The sequence below is a fragment of the Lepidochelys olivacea genome, assembly GCF_965140295.1.
Source record: "Lepidochelys olivacea isolate rLepOli2 genome assembly, chromosome: 14".
Taxonomy (NCBI): Eukaryota; Metazoa; Chordata; order Testudines; family Cheloniidae; genus Lepidochelys; species Lepidochelys olivacea.
In genome coordinates, this window is record NC_140424.1 from 15,599,429 (window position 1) to 15,611,655 (window position 12,227).

General features: G+C 53.1%; 1 protein-coding gene across 4 annotated transcripts in view; it reads left to right on the plus strand.

The window, feature by feature from the left end:
- ITGB4 (integrin subunit beta 4) overlaps positions 1 to 12,227 on the plus strand; it is a 58,033-nt gene that overhangs the window by 14,171 nt on the left and 31,635 nt on the right. For all 4 annotated transcript variants that reach the window (XM_084647210.1, XM_084647212.1, XM_084647213.1 and 1 more), the window contains exons 4-11: positions 853 to 954; positions 2,249 to 2,453; positions 2,931 to 3,027; positions 3,997 to 4,168; positions 4,924 to 5,187; positions 8,051 to 8,140; positions 8,330 to 8,452; positions 11,890 to 12,057. In XM_084647210.1, coding sequence (XP_084503336.1) covers positions 853 to 954; positions 2,249 to 2,453; positions 2,931 to 3,027; positions 3,997 to 4,168; positions 4,924 to 5,187; positions 8,051 to 8,140; positions 8,330 to 8,452; positions 11,890 to 12,057 — 1,221 coding nt within the window. The remainder of the gene's footprint in view (positions 1 to 852; positions 955 to 2,248; positions 2,454 to 2,930; positions 3,028 to 3,996; positions 4,169 to 4,923; positions 5,188 to 8,050; positions 8,141 to 8,329; positions 8,453 to 11,889; positions 12,058 to 12,227) is intronic.

Sequence of the window (12,227 nt, forward strand, 5' to 3'; positions counted from 1 at the left end):
TTGGGTCTGACGTACCCCACTGTGAGATGAGGGGTTGGGCTGTGATCAGACAAAACAATTGCCCCACTGCCTCCTGGTCCCCAGTCTCTCCAGTCCAATGGCACAAGTTACCACGGTGCAGATCTGCCCAGACGTGAGCTGGATAGGCCAGTGGCGAGAGTGCAAAAGCATTTCTTGCAAAGCTGCTTTGTCAGGTAGCAGGGCCCCGGTCCCAGCAGGGTGAGGGGGGCACATAGGGTAGACCACACAAGAGGTGCTGGCTCTGTGTGGGGAGAGAAAGGAAGGTGAGAGGAGGGAGGGAAGGGACTCAAGTGAACCAAGAATGCAGGAAATGAGGACCAGTGAGGAATTTTTAAGAGGGCTTTGTTGTAATTTCAGACTCAGATAAGCCTGATCCTTGGCTCAATAGAAGGGGGAGGGCAGGAGAGAGGGAGCAGAGAGGAATTGGGATGTAAAACACAGGCGGGTGAAGCACAGAGAACGCTAAACCCACAATGTGGGAGAGATTGAAGAGTGAACAGGTGGGGGACTCTCCCTCTTTTCTATCTAAGATGACGTTTCAATATCTGTTATATGCTTTCCGGGGGGTAAGTGTTTGCAGGGGGAGAGGTCTGACTGGCTGAACACCGTGGTCCTCACGAACGGGAGGGGAGCTGGGGCCTGCGACGGAGAGGTGTCAGAGGGGCAGTCTCTCATGAAGCCGAAATGCCTGCCCAGCTGAGCTTTTTCCACTCCTGCCCTCTGCTATCCTAGCGGAGGAGGGGCTGGCTGCCTGATCCCCCCTCCCTGAATGCTTCCCATCCTCCTGGACTGTTTCCTAACTCTGTGGGTTTTCCTCTCCTGTGGTCACAGACTTTCAAAGAATCCCGATGTGACCTGAGAGAGAACCTGGTGAGCTATGGCTGCATCCGGGCCAGCATTGTGTACGTGAGAGGAGAGATGCTGGTGCAGAAGGTGAGCAAAGAGCACCAGAGCCCTGGAGATAATCCACCAATGTTCTGCTCCTTGTTTCCTTGACAAGCCTTTCACTTGATTGCATTCGCACAGCTCTTCAAGGGACATCAGCGTGTCCCGAACCTCACCTTCTGGTTGTTATAACCCGCTGAGAGAACCCCCTCCAGGTTCCTAAATACTTCTTTGCAATTCCACACGGCTAGGCGAATATACATACCAGCAGCTACTGTTTACATAAGGCCCACTCAAAAACAGGATATGCTCTTTGCTAGCTGATTAACGTACCCCATTCTCAAAGACCTGCCGGTGAAACGGATGCATGAACAAAAAGACACGCGCATGTCAAGCTCTGTTCGAAATGCAGGAGTGGGTGAGGCAGCTTGACAGGCTAACTCTGGCGTGGGTAATGGGATAACAGGCTTTATCTCGGCTCTAGGGTGCCAGTCAGAATTCAGCCAAGGTTGACAGCTGAGTGGATCAGGACATGGGGGAGGGGCAGGGAAATGTTGTGAGAATGTCCTGGATCTTTTTCCGCCCTATTGGAAACAATGTCGTTGACAATTGACCCATGTTGCCCAGCTCCAGTTGATAGATATTGATTGGAAGCCCTGATGCCTGTTTGGCAGCCCACCCGAAATGAGTTTGGGATCATAGCACAGTGCCCCTTGGAAAGGGGTAACGGCCACGTCCATCCCGCCACAAAGGGCACCGAGGCCTTGTCGGCACGGCGAATTTGGGGCAACCTCTCCCTTCTGTTGCTCTCGTACAGTGTAGCTCCTCCAGCCCTAACGTAGACCGGCTGCTGGTGCCCTTGCACTGTCCTCTCACCCTGCCCAATCAACATGGCCTCTCTGGGGCTTCCCCCTTGCCAACGCTGGTGCAGCTGGAGTGAGGTGGGCAATGGAAGGACTCATGCTGACAGGGCAGCAGAATAAACTATTCTCAAAGCTCCCCATCCTCAGGTAGGTTAGACACATCCGGGCACAGTCAGCGAGGGCCTGTCCTTAGAAATCGCACAGATAAGAAGCAATCCACCTAGTTAGCACAAAAATAAACAGATATCTCCAGCTGGGGGGTTAACCCAGACTCACCTGGGTGCAGGGGTTTCCCACTGGTGTCAGTCCCACCAGGTGTCCCCAGCAGCGCTTCCCCTGAGCACATGCAAGGGGAAGGAGAATGAAAGTTGACCCCTTGTTCACCAGACACCAGCTATTACCCCTGCCCCTCATCGCAAGCACCAGGGTGAATCTCCTCTGCTGCTCTGCTAACGCTTTTCCGCTCTCTCCTCTGGCAGAATGTTAGCATTGACATGTCTCTGAAGAAAACCCAGGTGTCCCCACAGCAGATGATCATGCGGCTGAGAGCTGGTGAGGAGGCCAGCTTCAACATGGACGTCTTCCAGCCCCTCGAGAGCCCTGTGGATCTCTATATCCTTATGGACTTCTCCTACTCCATGTCTGACGACTTGAGCAACCTCAAAAAGATGGGCCAGAAGCTAGGTGAGGCTGGAGCTAGGCATGCTAGGGGAGGAAGGGAAGCCAGGTCCCCCTACTGACAGCATGGGCAGAGAATCTCCACCCAGGGCAGGGAAGAGTAACACAACCGGCAGAGGGGCTGTGTGCATCTGGCCACCAGGTGTTTGTCGTTGGCCCTCGCTGCTTAGTGACGCACCTGGCTCTTTCTGGCCTGGGGTCCCTCTCCCCACCTGGAGCGTTCCTTCTGGCCCTTGCTGCACTACAGGGCCCATCATGAGTCCTCTTTTCTAGTCTCATACTAAGCAAAGCTGGGAACCAGTGTCCTAGAGAGCTGGTGTGTTCTGTGTGGTGCCCAATGACCCAAACGCTTTGTTCCCTTCATCCCATAACCCCTTGCACTAGCCAGGAGCCTTACCATGTGAAGATGATGGGAAAAGGGCTCTGGTCCCTGCCAGTGCATCCCAGCTCACTGCTTTCTCTCCCTTCCTCCTTCCCTGCCAGCGGAATTCCTGCAAACCCTGACCTCCAGTTACACCATCGGATTTGGCAAGTTTGTGGACAAAGTCTCGGCTCCACAAACAGACATGAGACCTGAGAAGTAAGTGGCGCTGAGAGGCCCCGATGGACAGGCTTCGATGAGATTGGTCAGGGAACGCTTGTCTGTCTCCTAATTGGCTCCCCTGCTCCACAGTCTCCAGTGCTCAACCCCCCTGTCCAGGTTTCTTCTCTTGCTTTGATAACTGCAAACCTTTTCTTTCCTGCCTTTCTGTCCTCCGCGCCGGTGTCTCCCAAACGCCACGGCTAATGCCATCGGCTGCCTGCCCTCCGCACTGGTGTCTCCCAAACGCCACGGCTAATGCCATCGGCTGCCTGCCCTCCGCACTGGTGTCTCTCAAACGCCACAGCTAATGCCATCGGCTGCCTGTCCTGCCACAAGCCCACGTCGGCCCCACTCCTTGGGTCCCATCCTTGGTTTCCCCTTTCCTACGACAACAAATTGGAGCCGCACATTCTTTTATAGAGTTTAAGGCCAGAAGGGACCAGATCATCTAGTCTGGCCTTCTGTACATCACTAAACACCATCCAGTTCCTTCCATGCCAAGCCAACTACCAGAATTAGACCAAAGTATTACCACCTTCAGGAGACTAGACTTCAGAGCCCTACATGATCTTGCTCCTACTCATGTCTCTGTTCTTGCTGCCAGTGCTCCTCCCACTCGTCTCCCCTCACTGCTCCTCATGTCACTTTTTGGACCTCTCGGCTTCATGCCTTTGTGCTGCCCTGCTACCTGGAAAAGGGGTCTTTGTTCTGGGACCACCTGTCTCTCCTGCTTCTAATCCTTCTTTCTGCACCAATTGCTCCCGGGATCTCTTCTACCTTCTCACCGGTGATCCTCATGCAGGGCCCTTCCTTGCACACCCTCTTGTCCCATGCCTTGCCATGGGTTGCTGGGGCAGTACCTCGCTCTGTGCCAGACATGTTTACGGCACCATATGTGGTGATCTCTTGATGACTTCAGTAGCCAAGCCCCATTGGAAAGCCCTTGCTTCCCCTTTTCTCCATCAGGCTGCGAGAGCCCTGGAGGGATGCCGACTCGCCCTTCTCCTTCAAAAATGTCATCCGCCTGACCAGCAACATCAATCATTTCAGCCAGAAACTGAGGAAAGAGCGCATCTCGGGCAACCTGGATGCCCCGGAGGGGGGCTTTGATGCCATCCTACAGACGGCTGTTTGTAAGGTGAGTATGGAGGGGGCTGGCTCCTTTAGATGGTTTGTGTGTTTGATGGGAGAGCAACAGCAGGTGGGATGGGTGACTAGCAGTGTGGCTAACCTGAGCCCAGAACTCAGGGCCATACCTGGTGGGAGCTACTGCTCTCCCAGGATGGCCAGTCCGCTGCACCTGCTGCTGTTGCTGAGATGGCAGCTTGTCTCGTCTTCCTAGAGTAAACCCCACTGAGAAGGTGCCCCCAGTCTGTGGTGTTCCCCTTGGGTCCTCTTGCCCTCTGAGTGTTCCCTTGTTCCTAGGGTTGTGTGGATCTGCTCCCCAGAGGCCAGCAAGTCATGGCAGCATGTGTTCTGGCTGGCTGGAGAAATGGATATTTCCCTTATCAGTAGGCTAGCGCCCTGCCACATATATACAGGAAACTGCCTGCTTCTCCACTGTGGCTGGACCTACCTGGACCTCCCCAGAGGCTCGGTGGGAGATGTGCACTGGGGGAGCAGGGAAGGGGTGCTTTCACCCCTTTCACCCCTGCCATTTTTGAATTCCCTGGGCTGTGTGGCAGTTGGATGTGTGCACTAGCGGCGAAGGCGGGGATTATAAATGGAGGCTGGTACCCCGAGCCCCAGTGACTTTCAGTGAGGAGTCGGATGCCATGCTCTGAAAAGCCCTGCCTGCCACCGCTAGTGCGCTCGCTTGGGATTGGCCCTGTGCATTGTGTTTGATGGGCAAGTGAATGAAATGCCCATCACCCCCCTTCCCTCTGGCCCTAGGAGAAGATCGGCTGGAGGAATGACAGCACGCACCTGCTGCTGTTCTCCACCGAGTCTGCCTTCCACTATGAAGCTGATGGCACCAACGTCCTGTCAGGGATCCTGCCGAGGAATGATGAGCAGTGTCACCTGAACGGAGTGGGCACCTATACCTTCGACACCAGGCAGGACTACCCCTCCGTGCCCACCCTGGTGCGCCTGCTGGGCCAGCACAACATCATCCCAATCTTCGCCGTCACCAACCACTCCTACAGCTACTATGAGGTGAAAGGGGTGGGCGGGCAGACAGCTGGGTGGGAGGCGCAGGGAGTTAAGGCACTGGTCACGGGTAGGGTTGCCAACTTTCTACTTGCACAAAAGTGAACACCCTTGCCTTGCCTTGCCCCACCGCTCCTCCAAGACCCCGCCCATGCCACTCCCCTTCTCTGAGGCCCAGCCCCCACTGGGTGGGGGAGTGAGGGCTCTGGCTGTGGGTGCAGGCTCTGGGGTGGGGCTGGGGATGAGGGGCATGAAGTGCAGGAGGGTGCTCTGGGCTGGGATCGAGGGGTTTGGAGGGTGGGAGGGAGATAAGGGCTGAGGCAGGGGGTTGGAGCATGGGAGGGGGTCAGGGGTGCAGTCTCCGGGCAGCACTTACCTCAAGCAGCTCCCAGAAACAGCAGCATGTCTCCCCTCCTGCTCCTGTGTGGAGGCGCTATGTGCTGCCCTGTCCATAGGTGCCACCCCCACAACTCCCATTGGCCACGGTTCCCGGCCAATGGGAGCTGCGGGGGCGGCGCTTGGGCGGGGGCAGTGTGTGGTGAACCCTGGCTGCCCCTACATGTAGGAGCCGGAGGGGGGACATGCCAGCTGCTTCCCGGCAGCTGCGCGGCATGGAGGCTAACAGGAAGCCTGCCAGCCCCGCTGCGCGGCACCACCAACCGGACAGTCAGTGGCCTGGTCAGCAATGCTGATTGGAGCTGCCAGGATCCCTTTTCAACCGGATGTTCTGGTCGAAAACTGGACACCTGGTCACCCTAGTCATGGGGCCAGATAAGTACCTCAGAGGGAGATCAAGGGACTGCTTAGGAGGAGAACTGTACGGATGCTGAATGGGATCAAATCTCTGTCAGGGGACCCACATCAGCCTGTAATTTGGCTGGTCAAGGTGGGTGAGGTACTACCTTTTATTGGACCAACCTCTGTTAGTAGTTTGGCTGTGATGAAGCAAAGGGAGTGCTGGTCACGACCCTAGGGGTCAGCTGGCCAGGAATTCTCAGTCAGAATTATTTCCCAGTGGAAAATGCCCTTTTCTCAACATTTTTGAAATTTTCTGTGGGGAAAAATTTCAGTTTTGCCAATACAATTCCACTTTCCATCAGCAAAACGGCAGCTTCTTGGTTGGAAGGCCCTTGTCAGTTTCACTTTCTGCTTTCAGACAGGCAGCCAGCAAGTCAAAATGTCTCATTTGGGTTCTCCAGAAACTGAATTTTTCAGGCGCTCTCCTTCGTTGGCATACTCTGGCATTTCCCCTTCCCCTCGCGTCTCTCTCCCCTCTCCTGCGATGGAGCAAAAGGGCCGTGTGGCACCGCTACCCACTCTGAACTGGGCATTGCAGCTCAAGGAGCGAAGGGTCCTGACTTCAGCCATGATGAGCGTCAATGGGAGCTGCCAGCACTCAGTACTTCTGAACCTGGAGCCTTAAATTACTTCCTAAGGAGGACTCCTGGGGAGGGGGCACATGTTCCTCTCTTCTCTGACGTGTTAAACCACATCACCTAATCTGCCTTCATCTTCAGCGGGTGCCAGGGACTGATCAGTCTGGAGTGGGGCGAGGCTGCTATTGAGCTCTATCAGATCCACAGGAACCCCCCCATTCTGACTTCCTGTGGGGCTCAGTGCTGGTGGGCAGGGCTTGGGTATATGTTTCTTGGGAAGCAGTGAGGACATCCAGTGGCTGGCGAGGTTTGTCTCAGGTGTGTTTTTCTCCTGAGGCGATCTCTGGCTCTGTTTTCCTGCTGAAGGTATTTGAGCTCCATATGAAGATGGGTCTGAGACATAAGGTAGGGGTCTGAGTGTGTCCAGCTGCAGAACCCAGGTTTTGGTTTGGCCTATTATAGAGAGAGGGGACAGCTGTCAAGTTCTGATCCGAATGAGAACCTTTCCACAGTTCGCAGATGGTGAAATCTGGGTTTTTCACTCAGGCCTAGCTCTCGTTCCACCTCGAGCTGGTTAGTGAAATGCTACTGACGTGCCTGTTGTGTTAGGTGAGAGGAAGATCTGGGGAGGTGTGTTGTGCAAATGTTTGGCTAATGACAGGGCAAAGGGAAGAATGGCCTTGTGGATAAGGCACTGGACTGGGACTCAGGAGACCTCCATTCTGTTCCCACCTCTGCCGCAGACTCCTTGAGTGTCCTCGAGCAAGTCACTTCATCTCTGTGCCTCCGTGTTCCCACTGCAAAATGGGGATAATCACCCTTCCCCCACTCCAGGGGTGAAATTCATTCTGGTGCTGTGGGGCCCAGGCACTGCAATGGCAAGTGCCAGAGAAAAGCCTACATTAAAGTGGGGAAGGTATGGGGTGCAGAAAGGAAGAGGTCCTTCTCGCTTCTGGGCATTGAGTAGGCCACCCTCCAAATCCATCCCCCCCTAAAGATCCCTGGACTGAGCGGGGTTGTCCCACTGGGTTTGTCGTGCTGATGAGGGTGGAGGAGGAGGGAATTCAGAACGACAAGGTCCCACGTGCCGCCTGTCCTGTGCATAGAAAATTGATGGTAGCAGCAGCTGCTGATTTGAAGGTGCCCCCCAGCCATTCCCCACTGTGCATCTTCACTGCCGTCGTGTTTGGAGTGATGCTCGCTCTGAATCTGGAGGTGACATGGGGGAAGCCACTGCTTTTTATTAATAACTGACTTAAACAACCTGAGCAAGATGGGGCCAGGGATGTCTCGCTTTAGGCAGGCTTCAGAGAAACGCCACCCACCAGCTGTCCGCTCCAGCACAAACTCCCATTGGCTGTTCGTAGCCTGAGGGCAGGGCTCTGTTGCCTTTGCTGCTGGTTTATGGAAATGAACCCTTGCATGGGTGTCTCCGGAACCGCAGTGTTCCTTCAAGGGTTTGTGGCTTAGCTTCGTCTCCCTTTATTTTTCAGAAGCTGCACAAGTATTTCCCCATCTCGGAAATTGGGGTGCTGCAGGAAGACTCCTCCAATATCGTGGAGCTGATTCGCGTGGCTTTCGAGGTAAGAGACGACCTCTGGGGTCTCAGTCTAGCTCAGAGAATCAAGCCACTGGGTAGGGGGAGCATTCTGCCAGGGAAAGTGCAGTGGAGCCCTTTGCCACCTCCTGGGCAGGTGGGAAGGGGTGATGTGGATGGGTTATGTGCTGAAGATAAGTGCTGTTGGGATCTATCTTTCGTTCTTCCATCCCAGCGTATCCGTTCCAAGATGGACATCCGGGCAGACTCAGTCCCTAAGTCCATGAAGACAGAATTTACCTCCTTGAAATATGTAAAGACAGAGTCTGGCTCATTCCAGGTCACCCGCGGGGAAGTGGTAAGTCCTACACTGAGCTTCTATCCATCTGTAACAATTCTTAGGGTGCCCAGGGTTGTGAGTCACCTTATTACCTCCCTGCCTTCAGCATGAGAGAGATTTGCTTGTGCTGCACTGGGTGTCAGCTCCCTGACACCACCAGTTGTCAGACACCCAAACAATCTTCTCTGGGCTATGCCAGCCAAACTTTGCCTTGCAGGTGAACAGTAGATGCACCCCACTCCCTGAGTCCCTTTGAAGAGTTCTCCTATTACGTCCAGCCCCTGACACTGGACACTCACAGAAATTACCAGGTTTGCTGTCCCCAAGAGAACACTACACACATCTTGACTGGTTCAACACAAGACCAGCTCCTATAGGACATCAGAGCACTGAGATATATTTATAGTGAAAACAATCAGAAGTTTATCATCAAAGATTAAGATTGAAGAGACAGTGAGTAAGGATAATGGAAACAGGATGGGTACATGCAAAACAAAGTAGAGCGCACTTCCTAGAGTCTAAATATAACAGACTAAACCTCTGTCTAAAGAGGCTGATCTCATCCAAAGCAATCTCCCAGCATCTTCAACCAACTGGCCGGGATCCCCCTTTCGTGACTGCAAAAAGCACTGTCCTTTTGCTTCCTCAGTGAAGGATAAAGAGGTGTCCTTTTGCCTTCTCCTTATATCTCCCGCAAATTCATTGTTTGTCCCCAGAATTGGGATCAGGGCTGGCTCCAGGAACCAGCAAAGGAAGCAGGTGCCTGGGGCGGCCAATAGAAAGGGCAGCACTCCCTGCATTATTGGGGCTGCACGTCCGGGAATTCGGCGGCAAATCCTTCATTCCTTCTCTTCCTCTTCGGTGGCAGCTCAATCTGGTTTTTCTTTTTTTTTCTTCTTCTTCTTCGCCGCTTGGGGCAGCAAAAAAGCTAGAGCCGGCCCTGGTTGGAATGACCCCTCCTGATGTGTTGACCTCACAGCTTTATGCTGACTTTGTCTGCAAATGGGGCACTTCCATTGTGTTTGCTTGCAATGCTTAATTTACACGTCAACCAAGGCAGACGAGTGAATGTACAGCCTGTGTCTGGCAGAAACGTGTTTGTCAACCCTGCCTGGATTCAGACTTTATGAACATATGTTCATGGTACAGTACATACATACATCACTTTTAAAATATCATCTGTACGTACACGTCACAACAAGTATGAGGATCACTATGACAAAGGGTTGCCAACTTTGTAATATTTAAAAACCAGACACTCCAGCAGGAGTGCCAGAACCTCTCCTGCCCTGCCCCTTCCCCTTCCCTCCCCCCCCAAGGACCCACCCCTGCCCCCCAGGCCTCACCCCTGCCCTGCCTCTTCCCCCAAGGACCCGCTCCTGCTCTGCCCCTTCCCCTGAGCCCCCGCCCCCATTTCTCTCCTCTTTCCCCCTCTCTTCATCGCTCACTGCTTTTTCCCTCTCCCCGCCCCTGTGAGGGTCGGGAGGGACTCACCTACAGAGCTGGGGCTGGGAGCTGCAGCCGCCTGATGCAGGTGGGAGGCGGCCCTGGCTGAGTAGGGGCTGGCGCGGGTGATGGCTAGGCGCCTCCCCGCCTGCAGTGACCAGACACCATCAGGTCCCCTTTCCAATCAGATTTTAAGGTCGAAAACCGGACACCTGGCCACCCTACTCTGACATAAGCCTTTATTAGAGCCCTCATGTGACATCATTTATGGATAAATACCATGAAAGCAGTGTGCCAATGGTTGTGAGTTTTCAGGCCTGTTAGGATTTGTTGTTCCACAATAGTGAACCTGTTGCCAGTTGGCACTGAGTGGCTCTTAAGGTCGCACTTCTCTTACAGTAGGGTCAGCCACGGGCTGATCTGCAGGTGTCGGGTCATAACCCTCTTGCTTGAACAGGGCATCTGCCATAATATTTTCTCTTCCCTTAATCTGCACAGTTTCCATGCCATGTTCTTGGAGTGTGGTGTAGCAGTTTGGAATTAGTACCTTGGGTTCGATGCAGCTACACCAATGGATATCAATCTGTCAGGATCCTAAACCTTCTGTTAATAGACAGGGCCTTACCGGTTTGACATCCCATACAATGGTATAACATTCTTTTTCCATGACACAATAATTCTGTTCAGTGGGTGTCAGTTTTTTTACCTCAGAAAGCGACGGGCAGCTTTTTGTTCCTTTCCCCCATTTGCATCACCACCGCACCCAAACCAGTGTCTGATGCATCAGTGCATAGTTCAAACATTTTGTCAACATTTGGACTGGGCAGAACAGGCTTTTCTGACAGGATTTTCTTTACCTCATCAAAATCTTCCTGGCAAGCTTTTGTTCCCACCCTGTTTTATTTGGCTTTGGCTTTTGTGCAAGTCTGTGACAGCAGACACAATGTCACTGAAACGTGCACAAATCGGTGGCAATATTTAACCAACCCTGTCAAAGACTGGACTTGTTTTTCAGTCTGGGCCATAGGCCAGATAACAACAGCTTTCACTTTCAGGGGATTGGGAGAAATTTGGCCACCTCCTAACCAATGTTCTAAATAAGGAACTTCATCAGCTTCTGTTTTACATTTTGACACCTGTACAGTAAGACCTGCATCTCTGAGTTTTGTTAGCACAATGCCCAAGTGGTTTCAGTGATCTGACCAAGAACTGCTAAACAGTGCAAAGTCATCAGTATAAACTCAGGTAAAGTCTTGTAGCTCATTTAACACTTGATTAATGAGCCTCTGAAAAGTGGTTCCTGCATTCCTGTGCGCTCCACAAACCCTCATGCCATCCGTCTTGGAGACTTAGCTGGCCCTCATCATCATGGTATCTGAGCACCTCAGTCTTCAGTGTATCCATGCTCACAGCACCCCTGTGAGGTAGGGCAGTGCTGTTATCCCTATTTTAGAGAAGGGGAACTGAGGCACCCAGACTAAGTGATTTGCCTAGGGTCATGCAGGGAGTCTCACAAAGCAGGAAAATGCACCCAGGTCTCCTGAGTCTCAGGCTAGTGTCCTAACTGCTGGGCCATCCTTCCTGTCTTGTGTAGGTTAACAGCAGTTTTGAAATGTGCATGTTCCTGGTGTTATCAGAGTAATAGCTGGACTTAAGCTCCTTGGAGCAGGGACAGTCTTGTCATGTGTTTGTACAGCACCTAATACAATGGGGGCCCTCATTTATTATTGCAGCTTCTAGGTGCTACTGCAATACAGATGAATAATAGCGGAAGGTACCGTGCAGGCCGAGCCTCTACAGCCAGGGCAAGGTAGTTCCCCACAATTCATTTATTGTCCTGGAAAGGGGAGAGCTTTTTTTTTTTCTTAAATACTTATCTCCATCCCTCCCTTTACAATCTCCCCAGACTCTCGCCTCCAGGCCACCAGTTCAAATCCACCAGAGCAGCAGCTGGATCTAGAAGGAGTGTTTGGCCACTGACCGCTAACAAATGGTTCTCTTCCATTCAGGGCAGCTTCATGGTGCGCGTGAAAGCTCATGAGTACGTGGGCGGGGAGCACGTCTGCAACCTCCCCAAGAAAGAGCAGCACGGGGTAATTCACGTGAAACCCTCCTCTTTGAGTGACAGCCTGAAAATCACCGCCTCCGTCATCTGCGACGTCTGCCCCTGCGAGCAGGTATGGAGGCTGCATTCCCACCCTCTTCGCTTCCAGGGGAAACCCCGGGACATCCTCTGCTCTGTTACAGACCGGGATTGTAATGAATTGGCTAGTGTGTGAGCACCACTGCCCTCTACTAGATGGGATCCTCACTGTTCAACTGTGTGTCATATTCCCCTTGCAGCTAC